This window comes from Ranitomeya variabilis, chromosome 5 (genome assembly GCF_051348905.1).
Source record: "Ranitomeya variabilis isolate aRanVar5 chromosome 5, aRanVar5.hap1, whole genome shotgun sequence".
Lineage (NCBI taxonomy): Eukaryota > Metazoa > Chordata > Amphibia > Anura > Dendrobatidae > Ranitomeya > Ranitomeya variabilis.
In genome coordinates this window covers 602,477,126-602,498,513 of record NC_135236.1, presented here as the reverse complement: position 1 = coordinate 602,498,513, position 21,388 = coordinate 602,477,126, and the positions used below count along the sequence as shown (strand labels likewise).

The following is a 21,388-nucleotide window of genomic DNA, read 5'->3' as shown; positions in this document are numbered from 1 at the left end:
AACGAGTTCAAACAGGTGCAATTAATACAGGTAATGAGTTATGAGTAGGAGGGCTTTTTTAAAGAAAAACTAACAGGTCTGTGAGCCAGAATTCTTGCATGTTTGGTAGGTGATCAAATACTTCTCTGCTAAGGGCTCAGGACTACTGCACCGCATCAGTGGGAGAATAGATGGAGCCATGTACCTTAAATCCAGAGTGATCACCTCCTTCCCTCCGCCACGACATTAAAAATGAGTCGTGGCTGGGTCTTCCTGCAAGACAATGACCCAAAACATACAGCCAAGGCAACAAAGGAGTGGCTAAAAAAGAAGCACATTTAGGTCATGGAGTGGCCTAGCCAGTCTCCAGACTTTAATCCCATAGAAAAACTTGAAGCTCTGAGTTGCTAAGCAACAGCCTCAAATCTTAATGATTTAGAGATGATCTGCAAAGTGGAGTGGACCACAATTCCTCCTGACATGTGCACACACCTAATCATCAACTACAAAAAACATCTGACTGCTGTGCTGGCCACCAAGTATTAAGTCTTGCTTGTCATAGGGATCAAATACTTATTTCTCACTTCAAAATGAATACATTTATATAATTTATACAATGTGATTTTCTGGATTTTATTTTTGATATTCTGTCTCTCAATGTTAAAATTAACCTACCCTTAATCCCATATGACGTACTATCCCGTCGAGGTGACCTGGGACTTAATTCCCAGTGACGGGATAGTACTTCATATGCGATCGGCCGCGCTCATGGGGGGAGCGCGGCCGATCACTGCCAGGTGTCAGCTATGTGCCAGGAGCCCCTGGCACACTGCGATCAAAGATGATCGCAGTGTTACGGCGGCATAGGGAAGCATCACGCAGGGAGGGGGCTCCCCTGCGTGCTTCCTTGAGACCCCTGGAGCAACACGATGTGATCGTGTTGCTCCGAGGGTGCTCTGCAAAGTGTCGGATCAGCGATCAGACCCTAAAACATGATGCAATGTTGTAAAGTTAAAAAAAAAGTATTCACATATGTAAAAAAAAAAAAAAAATTGCTAAATAAAGAAAAAAATATATATATATTGTTCCCATAAATACTTTTCTTTATCTAAAAAAAATAAAAATAATAAAAGTACACATATTTAGTATCGCCGCGTCCGTAACAACCCGACCTATAAAACTATCCCACTAGTTAACCCCTTTAGTGATCACTGTAATAAAAAAAAAAAAGGCAAAAATCAACGCTTTATTATCATACTGCCGAACAAAAAGTGGAGTAACACGCGATCAAAAACGGATATAAATAACCATGGTACCACTGAAAACGTCATCTTGTCCCGCAAAAAACGACCCGCCATACAGCATCAACGAAAAAATAAAAAAGTTATAGTCCCCAGAATAAAGCGATGCAAATATAATTATTGCAAATATAATTATTTTTTATATAAAATAGTTTTTATCGTATAAAAGCGCCAAAACACAAAAAAATGATATAAGTTGGGTATCGCTGTAATCGTACTGACCCGAAGAATAAAACTGCTTTATCATTTTCACCAAATGTGAAACTGTATAAACGTCCCCCCCCCCCAAAAAAAATAAATAAATTCTTGAATAGCTGGTTTTTGGTCATTCTACCTCACAAAAATCGGAATAAAAAGCGATCAAGTAATGTCACGTGCCCGAATCAGTTACCAATAAAAATGTCAACTCGTCCCGCAAAAAACAAGACCTCACATGAGTCTGTGGACCAAAAGATGGAAAAATTATAGCTCTCAAAATGTGGAGACGCAAAAACTATTTTTTGCAATAATAGTTAGTGTGTGACGGCTGCTAATCATAAAAATCCACTTAAAAACCCGCTATAAAAGTAAATCAAACCCCGTTCATCACCCCCTTAGTTAGGGAAAAATAATAAAATTTTAAAAAATGTATTTATTTCCATTTTCCCATTAGGGTTGGGGTTGGGGCTAAAGTTAGGGTTGGGGCTAAAGTTAGGGTTTGGATTACATTTATGGTTGGGATTAGGGTTAGGGGTGTGTCAGGGTAGGGGTGTGGTTAGGGTTATGGTTGGGATTAGGGGTGTGTTGGAGTTAGGGGTGTGGTTTGGGTTGTGATTAGCGGTGTGTTGGAGTTAGGGGTGTGGTTAGGGTTAGGGTTGGGATTAGGGTTAGGGGCATGTTCGGGTTCGGGTTAGGGGTATGGTTAGGGTTGGGATTAGGGTTAGGGGTGTGTTTGGGTTAGGGTGTCAGTTAGAATTGGGAGCTTCCACTGTTTAGGCACATCAAGGGCTCTGAAAACGCGACATGGCATCCGATCTCAATTCCAGCCAATTCTGCGTTGAAAAAGTAAAAGAATGCTCCTTTCCTTCCGAGCTCTCCCATGCGCCTAAACAGGGGTTTACCCTAACATGGGGTATCAGCGTACTCAGGACAAATTGGACAACAACTTTTGGGGTCCAATTTCTCTTGTTACCCTTGGGAAAATAAATGCGTTATAAACTGTAGTGAAACATTTGGGGGTTCAAAGTTCTCACAAAACATCTAGATAAGTTCCTTGGGGGGTCTAGTTTCCAATATGGGGTCACTTGTGAGGGGTTTCTACTGTTTAGGTACAATAGGGGCTCTGCGAACGCAATGTAACGCCTGCAGACTATTCCATCTAAGTCTGCATTCCAAACTGCGCTCCTTCCCTTCTGAGCTCTGCCATGCGCCCAAACGGTGGTTCTCCCCCCCCCCCCCCACATATGGGGTATCAGCGTACTCGGGACAAATTGAACAAAAACTTTTGTGGTCCAATTTCTCCTGTTACCCTTGGGAAAATACAAAACTGGGGGCTAAAAAATAATTTTTGTAAAAAAAATGAATTTTTATTTTCACGGCTCTGCGTTATAAACTGTAGTGAAACACTTGGGGGTTCAAAGCTCTCACAACACATCTAGATAAGTTCCTTAGGGGGACTACTTTCCAAAGTGGTGTCACTTGTGGGGGGTTTCATTGTTTAGGCACATCAGGGGCTCTCCAAACGCAACATGGCGTCCCATCTTAATTCCAGTCAATTTTGCATTGAAAAGTCAAATGGCGCTGCTTCCCTTCCGAGCTCTCCCATGCGCCCCAACAGTGGTTTACCCCACATATCGGGTATCAGCATACTCAAGACAAATTGCACAACAACTTTTGGGGTCCAATTTCTTCTCGTACCCTTGGGAAAATAAAAAATTGAGGGAGAAAATGTCATTTTTGTGAAAAAATACGATTTTTTATTTTTACGGCTCTGCATTATAAACTTCTGTGAAGCACTTTTGGGGTCCATTTTCTCCTGTTACCCTTGGTTAACAAATTGGAGCTGAAGAAATTTTTTTTGTGAAAAAAGTTAAATGTTCGTTTTTTTATTTTAAACATTCCAAAAATTCCTGTGAAACACCTGAAGGGTTAATAAACTTCTTGAATGTGGTTTTGAGCACCTTAAGGGGTGCAGTTTTTAGATCTTTGGTGTCACACTTGGTTATTTTCTATTATATAGACCCCTCAAAGTGACTTCAAATGTGATATGGTCCCTAAAAAAAAAAAAAAATGGTGTTGTAAAAATGAGAAATTGCTGGTCAACTTTTTACCCTCATAACTCCCTAACAAAACAAAATGTTGGTTCCAAAATTGTGCTGATGTAAAGTAGACATGTGGGAAATGTTACTTATTAAGTATTTTGTGTGACATATCTCTGTGATTTAAGGACATAAAAATTCAAAGTTGGAAAATTGCGACATTTTCGCCAAATATCTGTTTTTTTCACAAATAAACGCAGGTAATATCAAAGAAATTTTACCACTATCATGAAGTACAATATGTCACAAGGAAACATTGTCAGAATAATCAGGATCCGTTGAAGCGTTCTAGAGTTATAACCTCATAAAGGGACAGTGGTCAGAATTGTAAAAATTGGCCCGGTCATTAACGTGCAAACTGCAGCGCCCCAGAGTCCTGGTCGTTGCAGTAATGTCGTTCTTCCACCAGAGGGAGTGATGTTACGTCTGAGGGCAATAAAGGAGATCTCTTTACCAGATATCACAAACCACACAACACACTTCACACTCCAGTCCACCAGGGGGAGCTATGCTCCTATCTATTAGGACACTCCTCACAATTAGGTAAAACTGGTGGTTTGGATAGAAAGTTAGAGAGATGCTGACTGGGCTTCACCCAGACGGCACCCTGTCAGGCAGCCAGAGGGAAGGAGGAACATCACAGAGCTGCAGACAGAGAGGTCCCTGACAGGGGTGGGATCCTGTCAGAGGCCTAGACAGAGGGCCACGGAGCTGCGCCTGCCCCACGTGCAGCAGCATCCTAAGAAATGACACGGAAGAGAATTGTATTGTAGTGGGTGAGAAACGAAGTCATAGCACAAGGAGATAACACCAGAGGGAGTTCTGCCATGCAAAAGGCTGCCTCCTTCTGAGGCACAGAATCCGGTAGCCGGAACACCGAGGGAGCAATCGTCTCCAAGCCTTGCTTCAGAGACCGGCAGGACAGTCAATTCCACGTTGGCTGCCCGACCATATACCCAGGAGGCACGGTGGCAACTTGTGGGGGCTGGGGCGTCGTAGGGTCCCTGTAAAAAGCCTCAGGCCACCAGTCATACGGGTTTGTCCTATCCATACCATCTGGGGGACAGAGAGAAAGAGACATTACATCTACAATAGTTGTGAGGACCTTACCGAGAAGCTCAGCAGGGAGGTACTACAACACACAGGCGCTAGAGGAAGGCTACTGATTTCCACCTGGATAAAGGGACTCTGGATTTGCCTTCAGACTGGCCGGACTCTGCCTACCCTGTGGCCTGTACCCTGGACTGTGGATGCTGAAGCCTTCAGTAAAGGTAAAGAGACTGCAACCTTGTGTCCTCGTTATTCACTGCACCCTACATCATCCACCATCTACACCTCTGGGAAGCCCCGGGGATACACTTCACCTGTGGGAAGGTATACCATCTAGCTGCCATAACATCACCCCAGCGGACCCCTAAGCAGCGTCGGTCACCCTGACTGAATACCACAGGTGGCGTCACGAACATTATCCCATAAAAACTCTTCCTTTTATTGGACACCCCTCAAAGGATCACCGACCGGGTCAGCCACCGTGACATTCCCCGAACCGAAGGACCCGGTACCGAGTACCCCATTGCCCTATCGTGGGGGCGCTCCACAAACCACCCTTGGGGGTTAAGGGGTTAAAATTATAGACTGTTCATGTCTGTCAGTGGGCAAACTTACAAAATCCACAAAGGGATCAAATACTTATTTTTCCCACTGTACTTCATGCAATAAAATGCAATTTAATTATTGAAAGATCATACAAAGTGATTTTCTGTTTTACATATACATATATGTAGCGAGGATGTTTCCATTCACCTCGGACATGTCTGAAGTTATATCTTTCAAGGCGACCTGCTCCAGAAGTAATACTTTCATAAGTTATATCCCAAACTCTGTAATAATCATAATATATCCCCTTTAACGGCCCTGACTAACCTTCTGCACATTCCTAAACTTCATTTTTGTTATATATTTGCTATTTTTGCTCATATAAGATTACTCATAACCTTACCAAAAATTGTATCTGTTTGGGAAAAAACTGTAAATCTGCCTTTCCTCGTCTCAGGAAGTCTGAGGAGCTGTTCAGTTAAATTTCCATTTAACTTAAATAAGGTTTCTGATTTCATTGGTAGACAGATTCACAGGATATTGAGACCAAGCCAATGACTTGCCCTGAAATACGAAGTCAAGCCAAGACTAGTCAACCGCTTGGCTCCAGTGTGCATAACGCATGTTCTTTCTATTATCTCCTGCACTTTGCCAACAGTTATTAGTACTGAAATTGAGTATGTCAAGGGAAACATTGGACATATCAGCTTCTCACACTGGGACTATAAACCATATACTTGGATAGAGTTTAGGCCTACTTAATGATTTCTCCCGTTTGTAGACTCGTAGTTAGGCTGCTCATCTGTAGCCAGCTCATCCACTGCTTGTCTGGATTGTCATGCTACACAATTATACTTGCCTAAATAATTGTGATATTAATACGCACTGAGGTTCCTGACATTCTGCACAAAGAATTGTGTGAAACCATCAGCTTTCTACAATATACTTGTGCCATGAAAGTAAAATATATACTGTTTTCATAAGAGTTCTAAGAGTATTTGTAACAAAGTATAAAGTTATAGAACTTTTATTTGTTTAGCCTTTGCCATAGATTTCATCTACTACAGGTGCAGTGGATGGATTTAGAGCATAGGCTCCACTAAGAAACTCCTTTTTCTCCTATTAAGATTAAACTATGACGTCGTGGCATTGAATACATATATTCAAATATATATAAATATATATATACTAGAAATTGGAGTGTGGTGAAATTAACATCTGTGTATGCTTAGTAGTGCTGACAGGAGCAGCAGACATGTCTCACACCATTTGCACTTTACAACATACCGTATTTTTCGGATTATAAGACGCTCTGGATTATAAGACGCACCCCAAATTTTGAGGAGGAAAAATAAGAAAAAAAATATTTTTTAATAAAATGATGGTGCTTCTTATAATCCTTGCATCTTATTGCTTACCGGGGGTGGTGGCTGCGGTGAAGCGGGGTCCCTGCTGGAGGAGGCAGGAGTGGGGTGATGCTGCAGGCCGCAGGCAGGGATGAGGGGGGCTCCGATGTGCGGCGTGCTGCTGCGGGGTCTTGTGCTGCTGTGGGGGTCTCCGGGTGCCCGGCGGTTGCTGGCCGGTGCTGCAGGTGTCCCCGGTGCCCAGCGGTGATGTGTGGGTGTCCGGCTCTGCCGACATTTTGCGACAGGCCAGAGCCCTGGCACTTCCACGGTTCCACAGTGGATAACCATGCACGCACCTCCCTAAATTCTGGCGCCAAAATATTCAAGGCTGAGATAGAACCCGTAGTTCGATAGATATGCCTGTTTCAGGCCACGATTATGGCCAAAATTTGCCTCTGGCTCTTCCAGATTTGCTGTCACATTTTCGGTTTGTTTCGTAGTTAAGAATCCTAATCCATGCCTAGGTGCCAACACTGCACGCATCGGACTTCAAACCAAATAACTTTTTTTTTTTTTAGGAGAATATTTCTGAGAAACATTGTAATACGGGATAATTGTTTAACGTCGATAGACTGTTTACGGCAAAATAGTCGTCACAGTTGGTTAACTGTTAGGATATTTTCGATATAAAGTTGAAAGAAAAAGTTTACATACATTAAATAAAAAGACACATATGCATGTTTTTCTTGATATCTGGCATGAAATCGGAATGAACCTTTCCTGTTTTAGGTCAATTAGGATATCCATAATTATTATTTGCCAAATGCCAGAATAATGAGAGAGAGAATGTTTTAAGGCATTTTTATTCTGGTTTCAACTGTAGTTGAGGCCAGACTGTTCCCTGAGTTCATTGAAGTCACATCGGGTGGGAGAGAGATATTTGGTTGGGGAATAGAGGCATTTGATTTTAAGAATGTAAACTTGTGCTGTACTGCAGAAGAACCTATACGTTACACTTATATAATTGTCCCATTTCCCAGGGTAGTAACAGGCAGCCGGCTTTGACAGGCACACCAGTAGATAAATTTATAGAAAGGATAGTAGGTACAAATTGGGTGCTCACGCTGCACAGCGCAAGGGCCTCAGCCTCCTGGTTGAATGTCTGTATTATGTTTTGAATCTTTCCTATTTTCTTGTTGAGTCATCCACATAACTAAGTAAAATAATTAGTTAGTGAACTGTTTAGGAGTTTGTTTTCTTGCCCATGACTTCACTGTATCCTGAGGAACACACCCCGGTACACAACTTACAAATATACATCATGATTGTAGGCCAAAAGGCACTGTATATCATTCCAAAGACACCATACTATTAATGAAGTTTGGAGGGCTGTTTTTTCAGAATATAGCACTGGCAAACTTCATATAATTGAAGGAAGGATGAATGGGCAAATTTACCTAGACATACTCAATAAAAATCTGCTACCAGCATGATGAGGATAAAACGAGAGTGGACATTTTAAAAAGCCAATGATGCCATACACACAGCCAAGGAATCTCTCAATTGGTTTCAGAAAAACAATATAAAGCCTGTAGGATGGCCCAGCCAATCACCTGACCTGAATCCAATAGAAAATTTAAGGAAGGAACTAAAGATCAGAGTTCATTATTATTATTATTATTATTGTTATACATATTTATAGCGCCATTTATTCTATGGCACTTTACATGTGAAAAGGGGCAAATATAGACAAATACAATAAACATGAGCAAAAAACAAGGCACTAACAGGTACAGAAGGAGGGGAGGACCTTGCCCACGAGGGCTCAGTCTGTAGGGGATGGGTGAGGATACACTAGGAGAGGGTAGAGCTGGTTGTGCGGCGGTTCAGTAGGTTGAGCATCACTGCAGGCTGTAGGCTTGTTGGAAGAGGTGAGTCTTCAGGTTCTTTTTGAAGGTTTCTATGGTAGGCGAGAGTCTGATGTGTTGAGGTAGAAGTTACAGAGGGGAGTAGAGAAGTAGATCTTGTGAGGATCGAAGGTTGCATGTAGGTAAGTACCGGGAGACCATGTCACAGATGTATGGAGGAGACTGGTTGTGGATGGCTTTGTATATCTTAGTAAGGGTTTTGAACTGGAGTCTCTGGATGATAGGAAGCCAGTGAAGGGCTTGGCATAGGGGAAAGGCTGGGGAGTACCGGGAAGACAGGTAAATTAGTCGGGCAGCAGAGTGTAGGATGGATTGGAGTGGTGCCAGAGTGCTCGAGGGGTGGCCAGAGAGTAGGAGGTTGCAGTAGTCAAGGCGGGAGATAAGGGCGTGCACTAGTGTTTTTGTGGTTTCGTTGTCGATGAATGCATGGATCTGGGAAATATTTTTGAGTTCCAGACTGCTGGAGGAGGCAAGGGCTTTGGATATGTGGCTTGAAAGAGAGGGCAGAGTCGGGGATCATCCCGAGGCACCGAGCATGCGGGACTGGGGAAAGTGAGCAGCCATTGACCTTGATGGATAGGTCTGGTGGAAGGGTAGAGTGAGGTGGGGGAAAGATGATGAATTCTGTTTTGTCCATGTTCAGTTTTAGAAAGCGAGCAGAAAAGAAGGCCGAGATAGCAGAGAGACAATGTGGTATTTTGGTGAGTAAGGAGGTGAGGTCAGGTCCGGATAGGTAGATCTGCGTGTGATCGGCGTAGAGATGATACTGCAGACCGTGGGATTCTATGAGCTGTCCCAGGCCGAACGTGTAGATGAAGAAGAGTTGGAGTCCTAGAACTGAGCCTTGAGGGATACCGACAAACAAGGGGCGAGGTGAGGAGGTGGTGTGGGAGAGGGAGACACTGAAAGTTCGGTCTGTTAGATATGACGAGATCCAGGATAGGGCCAAGTCTGTGATGCCAAGAGATGAGAGAATCTGTAGCAGGAGGGAGTGGTCCACGGTGTCAAAGGCAGAAGAGAGGTCCAGGAGAAGGAGGACAGAGTAGTGTCGCTTGCTCTTGGCGGTTAGTAGGTCATTGATGACTTTAGTTAGGGCAGTTTCAGTTGAGTGATGGGGTCGGAAGCCAGATTGTAACCGGTCAAAGAGGGAGCAGGAGGAGAGGAGAGGTGGGAGGACAGTTCAAGATGGACATACTGTTCCAGTAGTTTTGAGACATAAGGGAGAAGAGATATCGGTCGATAGTTAGACACAGAGGATGGGTCGAGGGAGGGCTTTTTGAGGATGAGTGTGATGTTGGCATGTTTGAAGGATGAGGGGAAGACACCAGTTGTGAGTGAGAGGTTGAAGAGGTGTGTTAGGGTTGAGTTCATTAGAAGTCCACTGATCCCTCGGGATTTGAATTATGTTTGTGTAGAAGAATGGACCAAAACCGCACCTGAGCAATGCATGTGACTAGTTTTACCATACAGGAGGCATCTTGAATTTATCACCAACAAAGGCTTTTTTTTACAAAGTATTAATAAATTTCAGTAAGCGTGTTCAAAACTTTTTTCCTGTGTTCTTCTCATAACTTAATGTTATAAACACCTATGGTTTGATTTCTTTGCCTGTGTGGATTGGATGGGTTGTTACCAACATCTGATGAGAATTTCATGTTAATAGTACCTTTTGGAAATGTATTTGCTTAGCAAATTGTTGACGGTTTCAATACTTATTTAATTCGCTGTATACATATACTTATTATGCACACATACATGTTATGCACGCTTTATACAGAGGTACACATACAGTATTATACATACATGGACATGCACATTATGCACACATGAACCTCTGTTTGGCTTCAATTTCAAATTAGAATTTGTGTTTGGCTTACTTCTCACTATCAAAGGTTCTGTGCACCATTGGTGTGGCCAAACCAAAGGCTCAATACTCCGTTACACCTCTCAATTTGCATTATGAGCTGTTATTATTCTGATTAGTGCTTGCTTGGTCAGAGCTAGTGCTGTTTCAACTCAAATCATGGCTTTGAACTCAGTCAGAGGCCCTATATTGACCTATTCTGTGATCCATAATAAGATGTGAGGAGCATGTAACTGAGCCACGTAGCACTGTCTCCTACTTACTGATGCCAGTTGCTACACTTCCCGGTGTATTATTATAGCAAGCAGTGGCCGCTGACTGGAGGCATTGATGACAGTGATGCTTAGCCCCGTATAGTGTATGCATTGCTGGCTACTTTAGAGTCTGTGTGCACGCATAGGGCCATGGTTTGAGTTAAACAGCGCTCATTCTGTCCAAGCGAAATTGGGATCATCTCATATTGCAAATAAAGGCAGCAGAATTGTGCACTGAGCCCTTTTGGCACACCAAGGGTGCACTGAAGCTACCACATTTGCATATGGAATAAAATGAGTTTTAAAAGTAACTACTACAATGAAATATGTCAGGCAGGTGTGGCTTTTACATGGAGCTATGTTCCCTATATAACTGTTTAATTTGCATTTTAGGCAGGGCCGGACTGGGACTAAAATTCAGCCCTGGCATTTGAAGTTACACAGGCCCACTTGTCACATGGTGACTGTATAATATCTTTGTACACTTGTAGGCAGGGCCGGTTTTAGGCAAAGTGGGGCCCTAGGCAAAGTTTAAAATGGGTCCCCAAATGCTAACATATTGCACATCACACAGAAGCCTTTCTGTTGTATTTACGTGCGCTGAGTTCAGGCCGCTAAACGAGTTTGATCGACAATACTGAAGTTGTTCAACGCTTGTTTCCCGGCCTCTTTCCACCAGCTGAGGAATAATGATGAGACAGAACGATCACTAATAGATCACCATACAGTATCATGTTTTCAGCAGCACATCTACAGTTTACACTGGCAATGTGCTGCTGACAACAAGGCTTTTTGTTCCAGCAAAAACAATCCGAATATGCAGCATTTTACTTGTTTAGTAAAATACACCCCATAGTCCTCCATATATTATAATGTGCTCCATAGTCCTCCATATAGTATAATACACTCCCTATAGTCCTCCATATATTAAAATACACTGCTCAGTCCTCCACATAGTATAATACACTCCTCATAGTCCTCCATATAGCATAATACAATCCTCATAGTCCTCCATATAGCATAATACAATCCTCATAGTGCTCCATATAGTATAATGCACCGCCACAGTCATCCATGTAGTACAATTCACTTCCCATAGTATAATGCACCCCATAGTTCTTCATATAGTATAACGTATTCCCCATAGTCCTCGATACAGTATAATGCAGCCCACATATAGTATAATGCAGCCACCCCAGAGTATAATGCAGCCACCCCAGAGTATAATGCAGCCACCCCAGAGTATAATGCAGCCACCCCACAGAGTATAATGCAGCCACCCCACAGAGTATAATGCAGCCACCCCAGAGTATGTAACCCCATAGAATATAATACAGCCCACCTCCCCATAATATATAATGTAGCCCCCCATAGAATATAATGCAGCCCCCCATAGTATATAACGCAGCCTCCCCCATAGAATATAATATACCCCCACAATAGTATATAACACAGCCACATAGTACATAACATGGCCTCCCCATAGAATATAATATACTCCCCATAGTATATAGCAAAGCCCGCATATTATATAGCACAAACCGCATAGTATACAGCACAGCCTGCATACTATAGCACAGCTCGCGTAGTAGATAACACAGCCCACACAGCAGTATTCAGCACAGACCACACAGTAGTATACAGCACAGACCACATAGTAGTATACAGCACAGCCCACGTAGAAGTATACAGCACAGTCCACACAGTAGTATACAGCACAGCCCACAGAGTAATATATACAGCACAGCCCACAAAGTAATATATACAGCACAGCCCACAAAGTAATATATACAGCACAGCCCACAGAGAACTATATACAGCACAGCCCACAGAGAACTATATACAGCACAGCCCACAGAGAACTATATAAAGCACAGCCCAGAGTACTATATACAGCACAGCCCAGAGTACTATATAAAGCACAGCCCAGAGAGTACTATATACAGCACAGCCCAGAGAGTACTATATACAGCACAGCCCAGAGAGTACTATATACAGCACAGCCCACAGAGTACTATACACAGCACAGCCCACAGAGTACTATATACAGCACAGCCCACAGAGTACTATATACAGCACAGCCCACAGAGTACTATATACAGCACAGCCCACAGAGTACTATATACAGCACAGCCCACAGAGAACTATATACAGCACACAGTAGTATACAGCACAGAGCACAGCCCACAGAGAACTATATACAGCCCACAGTAGTATACAGCACAGAGCACAGCCCACAGAGAACTATATACAGCACAGAGCACAGCCCACAGAGAACTATATACAGCCCACAGAAGCATACAGCACAGAGCACAGCCCACAGATAACTATATACAGACCACAGTAGTATACAGCACAGAGCACAGCCCACAGAGAACTATATACAGCACAGAGCACAGTCCACAGAGAACTATATACAGCCCACAGTAGCATACAGCACAGAGCACAGCCCACAGAGAACTATATACAGCCCACAGCAGTATACAGCACAGAGCACAGCCCACAGAGAACTATATACAGCCCACAGCAGTATACAGCACAGAGCACAGCCCACAGAGAACTATATACAGCCCACAGCAGTATACAGCACAGAGCACAGCCCACAGAGAACTATATATAGCACAGAGCACACAGTAGTATACAGCACAGAGCACAGCCCACAGAGAGCTATATACAGCCCACAGCAGTATACAGCACAGAGCACAGCCCACAGAGAACTATATACAGCCCACAGCAGTATACAGCACAGAGCACAGCCCACAGAGAACTATATATAGCACAGAGCACACAGTAGTATACAGCACAGAGCACAGCCCACAGAGAGCTATATACAGCCCACAGCAGTATACAGCACAGAGCACAGCCCACAGAGAACTATATATAGCACAGAGCACACAGTAGTATACAGCACAGCTCACAGAGAGCTATATACAGCCCACAGCAGTATACAGCACAGAGCACAGCCCACAGAGAACTATATACAGCCCACAGTAGTATACAGCACAGAGCACAGCCCACAGAGAGCTATATACAGCCCACAGCAGTATACAGCACAGAGCACAGCCCACAGAGAACTATATACAGCCCACAGCAGTATACAGCACAGAGCACAGCCCACAGAGAACTATATACAGCGCACAGCAGTATACAGCACAGAGCACAGCCCACAGAGAACTATATACAGCCCACAGCAGTATACAGCACAGAGCACAGCCCACAGAGAACTATATACAGCCCACAGCAGTATACAGCACAGAGCACAGCCCACAGAGAACTATATACAGCCCACAGTAGTATACAGCACAGAGCACAGCCCACAGAGAACTATATACAGCACAGAGCACACAGTAGTATACAGCACAGAGCACAGCCCACAGAGAACTATATACAGCCCACAGTAGTATACAGCACAGAGCACAGCCCACAGAGAACTATATATAGCACAGAGCACACAGTAGTATACAGCACAGAGCACAGCCCACAGAGAACTATATACAGCACAGAGCACACAGTAGTATACAGCACAGAGCACGGCCCACAGAGAACTATATACAGCCCACAGTAGTATACAGCAGAGCACAGCCCACAGAGAACTATATACAGCCCACAGCAGTATACAGCACAGAGCACAGCCCACAGAGAACTATATATAGCACAGAGCACACAGTAGTATACAGCACAGAGCACAGCCCACAGAGAGCTATATACAGCCCACAGCAGTATACAGCACAGAGCACAGCCCACAGAGTACTATATACAGCCCACAGTAGTATACAGCACAGAGCACAGCCCACAGAGAACTATATACAGCCCACAGTAGTATACAGCACAGAGCACAGCCCAGAGTACTATATACAGCCCACAGTAGTATACAGCACAGAGCACAGCCCACAGAGTACTATATACAGCCCACAGCAGTATACAGCACAGAGCACAGCCCACAGAGAACTATATACAGCCCACAGCAGTATACAGCACAGAGCACAGCCCACAGAGAACTATATACAGCCCACATCTCTTCTCTTCCTCCCCTCCCCTCCTCCGAGAATGGCCCCACAGTCCAGAAAAAAAAAAAACTCTCCTCACCTCTCCTCGTGCCCAGCGTTGCTTCCTGGTTCCTGCTCCTGTCTCAGCAGCTGCAGTCTGCCCGGGACACAGCAGGTGCGCGATGATATGACATCATCGCGCACCCGCAGTGTCAGAGGCAGAGCGGGGAATGATGGGAGAGGAGCGTCTGTAGACGCTCTCTCCTCCATCATTGCATTCAACTGTACCGGCGTCTATACGCCGGTATAGTTGAATGCGACGGCGGGGGCGGCGGATTGAGCGGCCCACCACTGGCACCGGCCCTGATTTTAGGGGTGACTGACTTCTTTTAAACTAAATCTTCAGTAGGACAGCAATAATACTTTTTCACTAAAGATTCTGAACAAAAACTTTGTAAATACAGTTTTTCTACACATATCACTCTGCAGGAACCTTACAAACGCTTTCCATTCTAATTAACTATGTGGACATTTGGATTGAACTAAAATGTACGGTATTCAAGACCGCTCTCTCAGCATCTGTCCCTTGAAAAGTTTGATATAAACATGTAATTTGCTACATCAGTGCCTGGTCTGTCGGCATGCCCACATTTCTACCAATATAGTCCTCTTTATCAGGAAACTCCACCACTGTGCAAGAATTCACACTTTGAATTTACGATCACAATTGTGGATTTTAGAGTTAAGTTTTTGTTGTTTTTTTGCATTTTACTAAACTAAATATTTTGTTCCAGTGGAATCCAGAAAGAAGACAAAAGGAAAAAAAACAAGTTGTCTTGAAAGAAAGGAAAGAACGAGAAGAGGAAAGCAATCTGTTTTGGGACACTTAGGTAATCTCGCACTTCATGTAATATTCAGGTCTATGCTGTACATTATATGTACATATCATATGTACATATCATATGTACAATATGTAAGCAGGAGATTTTAGTATTATCTTCAATTTTTTGATCTATTCCTATGTACAGTTTTGTGTCTTTCCTATTTACACCGATATTAAATGTCAGAGACAGGACTATACCATATGTTGGCGCAATGCCCTCATGAACTTCTGTTCACAACTGTTAATATGATGACAGATCTATTTCAAATATATTTACAAAATTTGTAATAAACTAAAAATATGAACTAATCTATAATGGCAAAATCTTCTGATGCCAGTGATCAGACAATGTTGATTTGTAAGGTGTCTGGAAAAATGCTTGGTTGTTCCAAATAATGAAATATGAATGTTACTACAAGCTTTAAAATGGTGACAGCCGCACGCACACATGCATTGCATGGTTCAAATTCATGCTTTTACATTTGTAATCCTGAGGTATTTTTTTGCAACCTCTTCCTGCTTTATCCTATATCAACTAGCAGACTTCCTAACGATGAACTAGTTATTTCTCTTATTTTGTGGGTGTTCTCCTATAGCTCTTTATTCATTGCTCATCTGGCAACAAACCGTTACCAATCTGTAATTATGTCCTGAAATCATGTAAGGCCTCTTTCACACGTCAGAGTCTCCAGTACATGTGGTGTCAGTTTTCACACGTACCGGAGACACTGACCCATGTAGACACATTGAAATCTACATTGCTGTGCACATGTCAGTGTGTTTCCACGGACCGTGTGTCTATGTAACCCACACATAGACATGTCCGTTTTTTACCAACAGCACGGGCCGCAAAACGTCCCACACACGTGCGCACTGATGACACACTGGGATTTCATCCATGTGACACTTACCGGCGCTTGAGACGCAGTGGTACAGTAAGCGCTGTTCCCCAGTGCCGAGTGGTGAAGGCGGCTTTCATCATTCTCCCCTGTTTTGCTGGTGATCAGCGTTAGCAGGGGAGAATGATGAGTTATATTCAAGTGATAACAATGACAGCAGGCGGTGGCTGATGGGACTACTACTCCCATCAGCCTACACCTGCTCCCGCTAATAACAGTGACATCAGGAGCGGCTGATGGGAGTATTCATCACCTGCCGACTGCGCTATAAATAAATACAAAATCCGCATGGGTGCCCCTGTATTTTCTATAACCATCCAGGCAAAACTGACAACTGGGGGCTGCAAAAAAAAAAAACATGGGAGCTGTTATGTGACAGTAATAAAACAATAATTGTCACTCTTCTTCCCCTGTTTGGTGAGCTAAACGTACTGGAGAATATATGACTGCTAGATTCACTCTGGGACATTTATGTAAATACTCTTATGCCCAAAAAAGAGACAAAAGTATTTTAGTAGTAATGGAGCAACACCTTTATTGGCTAGCCAAAAATTAATTTTTGGCTAGCCAATAGTCCTATAAAATGTTTGTATTTTGGGAGGGCATACAAGTATTTACATAGGTTTTTCTAGCTCTGATACCACAATATAATTTTTTATAATTTGTGTATCTACATGACACTCTGGAAAATTGAAAGACACTATGGTAATTCTTGACCATTTTACTGGTGTCTGTTTCCGCTCACCTCCATGATCAATACATAACTCACAACAATTTCAGTACGTAATGTTGATATCAAGTGTGTTTAATTCTCGGAGCTCTGCTACGACCTAACGCTCTGTCCACTCTTGTGTTAGATCTTCCTTTACATACAACAAACATTAGACAGGGCTTACAATGGGATGGATATGTGAAGATCCTAGCCTTCAGTCTTCAGCTTAATATTTCATTCTCTTTCTATATGTCCAAGAATAAGATGACTTTTATAAAAATTATGATTCAAAGTGTCTTGTTTCTTCTTTTTACAGATCTGACATCATCATTCCCAATAGATGGAACATTTTTTAGCAGCTGGTTGGCTCAGCCAGTTCAAATCACCACTGAGAACATGACAATGACTCAATGGTCCTTAAACAATGGCCACAGGGAGAATGATGCTTCCGGTCTTCTTTCTGAAGAACTATTACAGGATGAAGAGACCTTGTTAAGCATCATGATGGATAACTCGCTCAAGTCCCCTCTCAAGCAGATGGAGACTGTAAAGAAGGTGAAAAGCAAAACACGAACAAATGGAAAGAAAAAAGGTCTCAGAAACAGCCATGGCACCATTTCACAGGATGACCAACTTGCCCTGTGGAATGATTTGAAGTGCTTAACAGATGAGTCAAAAATGCCTAACAGCCACAGACCCAACAGAACTGGAAAAGTATATGCCAAGGTACAAGTGGAGAGAAGAGGGCACAGTGAAAAAAAAAACGTAAAGAAAGGTTCTGCTCTTTTGCAAGGGTCAAAGACCGATGACTCACAAAACCTTTCGGATATCAGTAAAGTAGACAATGGGGACATTTCAGTAAAATATGTTCAACCGGAGTCTAATTCTCTTGTCAAAGTGCCTGACTCACTAGGTTGTGCAAAGTCAATGGTGAGATTTCGATTACCAAAGGGCAGAAAGGCCAGTTTGGGGTCACAGAGTGAGAATTCTGAAAGGGCAAATGGACGTCAAGTAAAAGAAATGCCCAAAGCAAACTCCCATTTAGACATAGAAACTGATGGCTACTATTCAGATGTAGAAATGACGGACTCTGAGGAGGAATCAAGTCAAGGAAGAACGCAGCTTAAGCCGTTTGATGCCTCAAACGATGACATTGTCCGAATGAGTATTTTGGCATCATAATTTTCCAGCTGGAAAGAAACAGGAACGTTTCATGATGCCTAAACCATAATATGACTGCCATGTACAGCAGAGGTGTCTGTCGTATGTATATATAATGTGTTTTACATATACCCACATATATGTAACACATGTCTTTCCAGCAGAGTTGTCTTTCTCTACCTGTAGTCATATTTAAGCCTCACAGACATAGCTACTTGTACTGTAGATGTCCCTTTGTAGCTAACGTGCATTTCCCAGTTAAATGCAAGCATGTGCATCAAGGGACCCGTGCTTCTTGTTCCACAGCAGGCCATTAAAAGATGACGTGGCTACAGCTGTATCGGTATTGGGCATTAAATTTGGACAAGACACAAGTAGTTTATGAGTTTAACTTTCATCATTTAATGATACGAAACATTTAGTAAAATAAGCAAAATTGTTACTAGTAGTTTAAAGCACAAATACATTGCTTATTTGAAGAAAGCACTTATTATATGTAGAGGAAGGCAACTTTTGCTATTGTAAAGGTTTATATGAACTCATTATCTTCCATCCAGGGCTTTATTTGTTGGCCATGAACAGACACCAAACAGCAGAAGTGTGCAGCACTATGAGCCAGTCTTGGCTCTCCTTATCAATACATCTGCTGCGTCTGGGAGTGGAATATGCAAACAGCTATTGGAAGATATTGATGTTAAGCCCTCTAACAGTCGGTTGGATTTACTTGCTCAGGTGGACAAACTAGGCTTCACCTCTGTGGTTTGGCCAAGAGGGGAAAACGTAGGCATTCGTTTTGTAACAAAATATTTTCAATGAACCATATGTGGTCATAAAGAAATACATAAACATCTACACTGGGACATGAAGTTTTAGGGTTCTCATATGTTTCATTATTATGTATCTTATTACAAAAACTGTAAATGCCATAATATCATAATGGGTGACTGATTGCATTCTTCCTGTTGTTAAGCTATCTGCCTCATGATATGAATCTGTCAGAGGAGTTTTAGTTCAGTTAAGCCCACCATACACATAGATGACTGTCGACCAAGCAATGGTTAAGACGATCATCTTGGTGGCGACCACCTCGGCCGGATCTCCCATACACAGGAGCTCTCGTTTTGTTGAGCGCTCCTGTGTTCTCTGAGAGAGCAGCTGACAAACATGTCTGTAAAAGGCTGATCTCGAAGAGACAATACGATTGGTCGAAATCAGACATGCCGCATTAATATTTTCCCCGACAATCAATTGCCCAGGGCTCCCATTCACATTAGACTGTCAGACGAATCCGTCAGTATCGACATTAGCTTAATGCGTTTGGGGTGGCTTTACGGTAAGGTTCAATCCACAGAAATGCCTAACAGAGAATGAATGCTTACATCTCCATTGATAAAGGATTTCTATGGTTTTTATTTTTCACTCCTTAAAAAAAAAAAAAAAAAAAAAGAACCAAGAGAAACCTTTTAACACAGGTGACTGTACAGTTTTTGTTTTTTTATAGTATTTTTCTATTCAGCACAGGGGGCGCCACAAAAACTATACATGCACTTACTATTTGAAGTATGGAATGTCTACAGATTGTCATGAGAGAATAATGTTTCAAGAATCCTGTATCCAGTAGCATATAATATACATTTTCACAGAGACTGATGACAAAAGTGGAAAGTTAATTTTCCTTTATTTTTCGATTGTTTTGCAGATCCTCAATCTTAATGTTATTACTATGGCAATGCTCTAGTAATCCTAGGAACATTATGCAAAGGTCTTGCAGTTACTTAATGATTTGGGACAGTTTAGGCAGCTTTTCTGACAGCGGTTTATCCTAAACCCTCTTCACAAGACCTGATGCTGACGATTGCACTGTACATAAACTGTGGCATCCTGACCTGCTAACATAATGCTGATTTTCAGTGGCGCTTCCTAGTAACTCAAGGAACAGAGTAGCTCCTCCACTCCAAATCCAGCTCTGTCCTACTCTCAGCCGAGGGGCTACATGTGGTCCTGACTGTACATATTCCTGAATGATTATTATCTGTATTTACTGAGATGGAAAATGGACGCCTTTGTGCTTATGTACCACGATAACATTACCAACCTAGAAACTGAGAGGTCATACAGCGCTTCCAATTCTGAAAACCCTTCTTAGATTGAGCATACACTTTAGGGTCATGTCGTAATTGTGAAATGTTCTTGATCATTTCACAGGGCTAGCTCCAACTACCAGCTTCAAACATTGTTTCTTATTGTATCTGTGTTGGCTTCAGATGTATAGATGTACATGTCTCAGGTCCTTACCTCGTTTGCACTTCAAATTTTTGAGAGATCTGTAAAAATTCAAGTCCTGGTTTTATGTAACCTGTTTGTGCTCTACAATCCAGTAATGTTGTAAAAAATTACCCTCCTATAATTGCATAGTACTAGTGATCAATTTAGTGTATGACAAGGTTTTTTCCTTCGCGAACAGGTATCGGTGAACTCTATGCTGTCAGAAGGCCCCAGCCTTGGGAGCACCAAGAATATCCATTACTGTCAGCAGCAGATGTGTATGTGTGTGTGTGTGTGTGTATATATATATATATATATATATATATATATATTATACACACACCCTCACACCCACATAATATAAGAGTCTGTTGGTTTCTTTTTACAGCGTCATGACAAAAAATTCCGCATCTATGGGGGACTATTAGCTCATCAGCTTCCACACGACTAATTCAGTCCCTCCTAAGCCTTAAAAAGTAATCCTTTATTTTTCAGTGATAACCAGACATGCACTTAATCGTCTCATTCCACCATTCACTGGTCACTAAAAAATTTGATATAATTCAATTAATGTGACCCCAGGGTGAGCTCAGGGAAAACCACAGGTCAAATGATCAGTAACAGCAAAAACTGCAAAACTTAGGGCTTTTCTGCAGCCCAAAAACCTGTAGCTTTCCACGAAAGCAAAGGATCCACCAGATACTCCGTATATCGACAGAATTCACTCCACAGATGCCAAAGAATGCTTGTACGTGACTAAGAATTACATCACACCAATATGGATCTTAAGCGAATATTTGCTAACAAACACAAATAGCAGTTGTTGCAAACTTGGATCAAATGAGCTCACAACACCCGGAAATACAAGTTTACTATAAGGGATACGTGAAGTCTGGGATGACTGCGCCTCCTACTGG

General features: G+C 42.5%; 1 protein-coding gene across 4 annotated transcripts in view; it reads left to right on the top strand.

Moving 5' to 3' along the window:
• The window catches only part of JADE2 (jade family PHD finger 2), a 309,232-nt gene extending 289,601 nt beyond the window's left edge, over window positions 1-19,631 (top strand). For all 4 annotated transcript variants that reach the window (XM_077266044.1, XM_077266043.1, XM_077266042.1 and 1 more), the window contains exons 11-12: window positions 15,346-15,441; window positions 17,362-19,631. In XM_077266044.1, coding sequence (XP_077122159.1) covers window positions 15,346-15,441; window positions 17,362-18,227 — 962 coding nt within the window. In that variant the 3' untranslated portion in view covers window positions 18,228-19,631. The remainder of the gene's footprint in view (window positions 1-15,345; window positions 15,442-17,361) is intronic.
• Window positions 19,632-21,388: the final 1,757 nt, after the last annotated feature.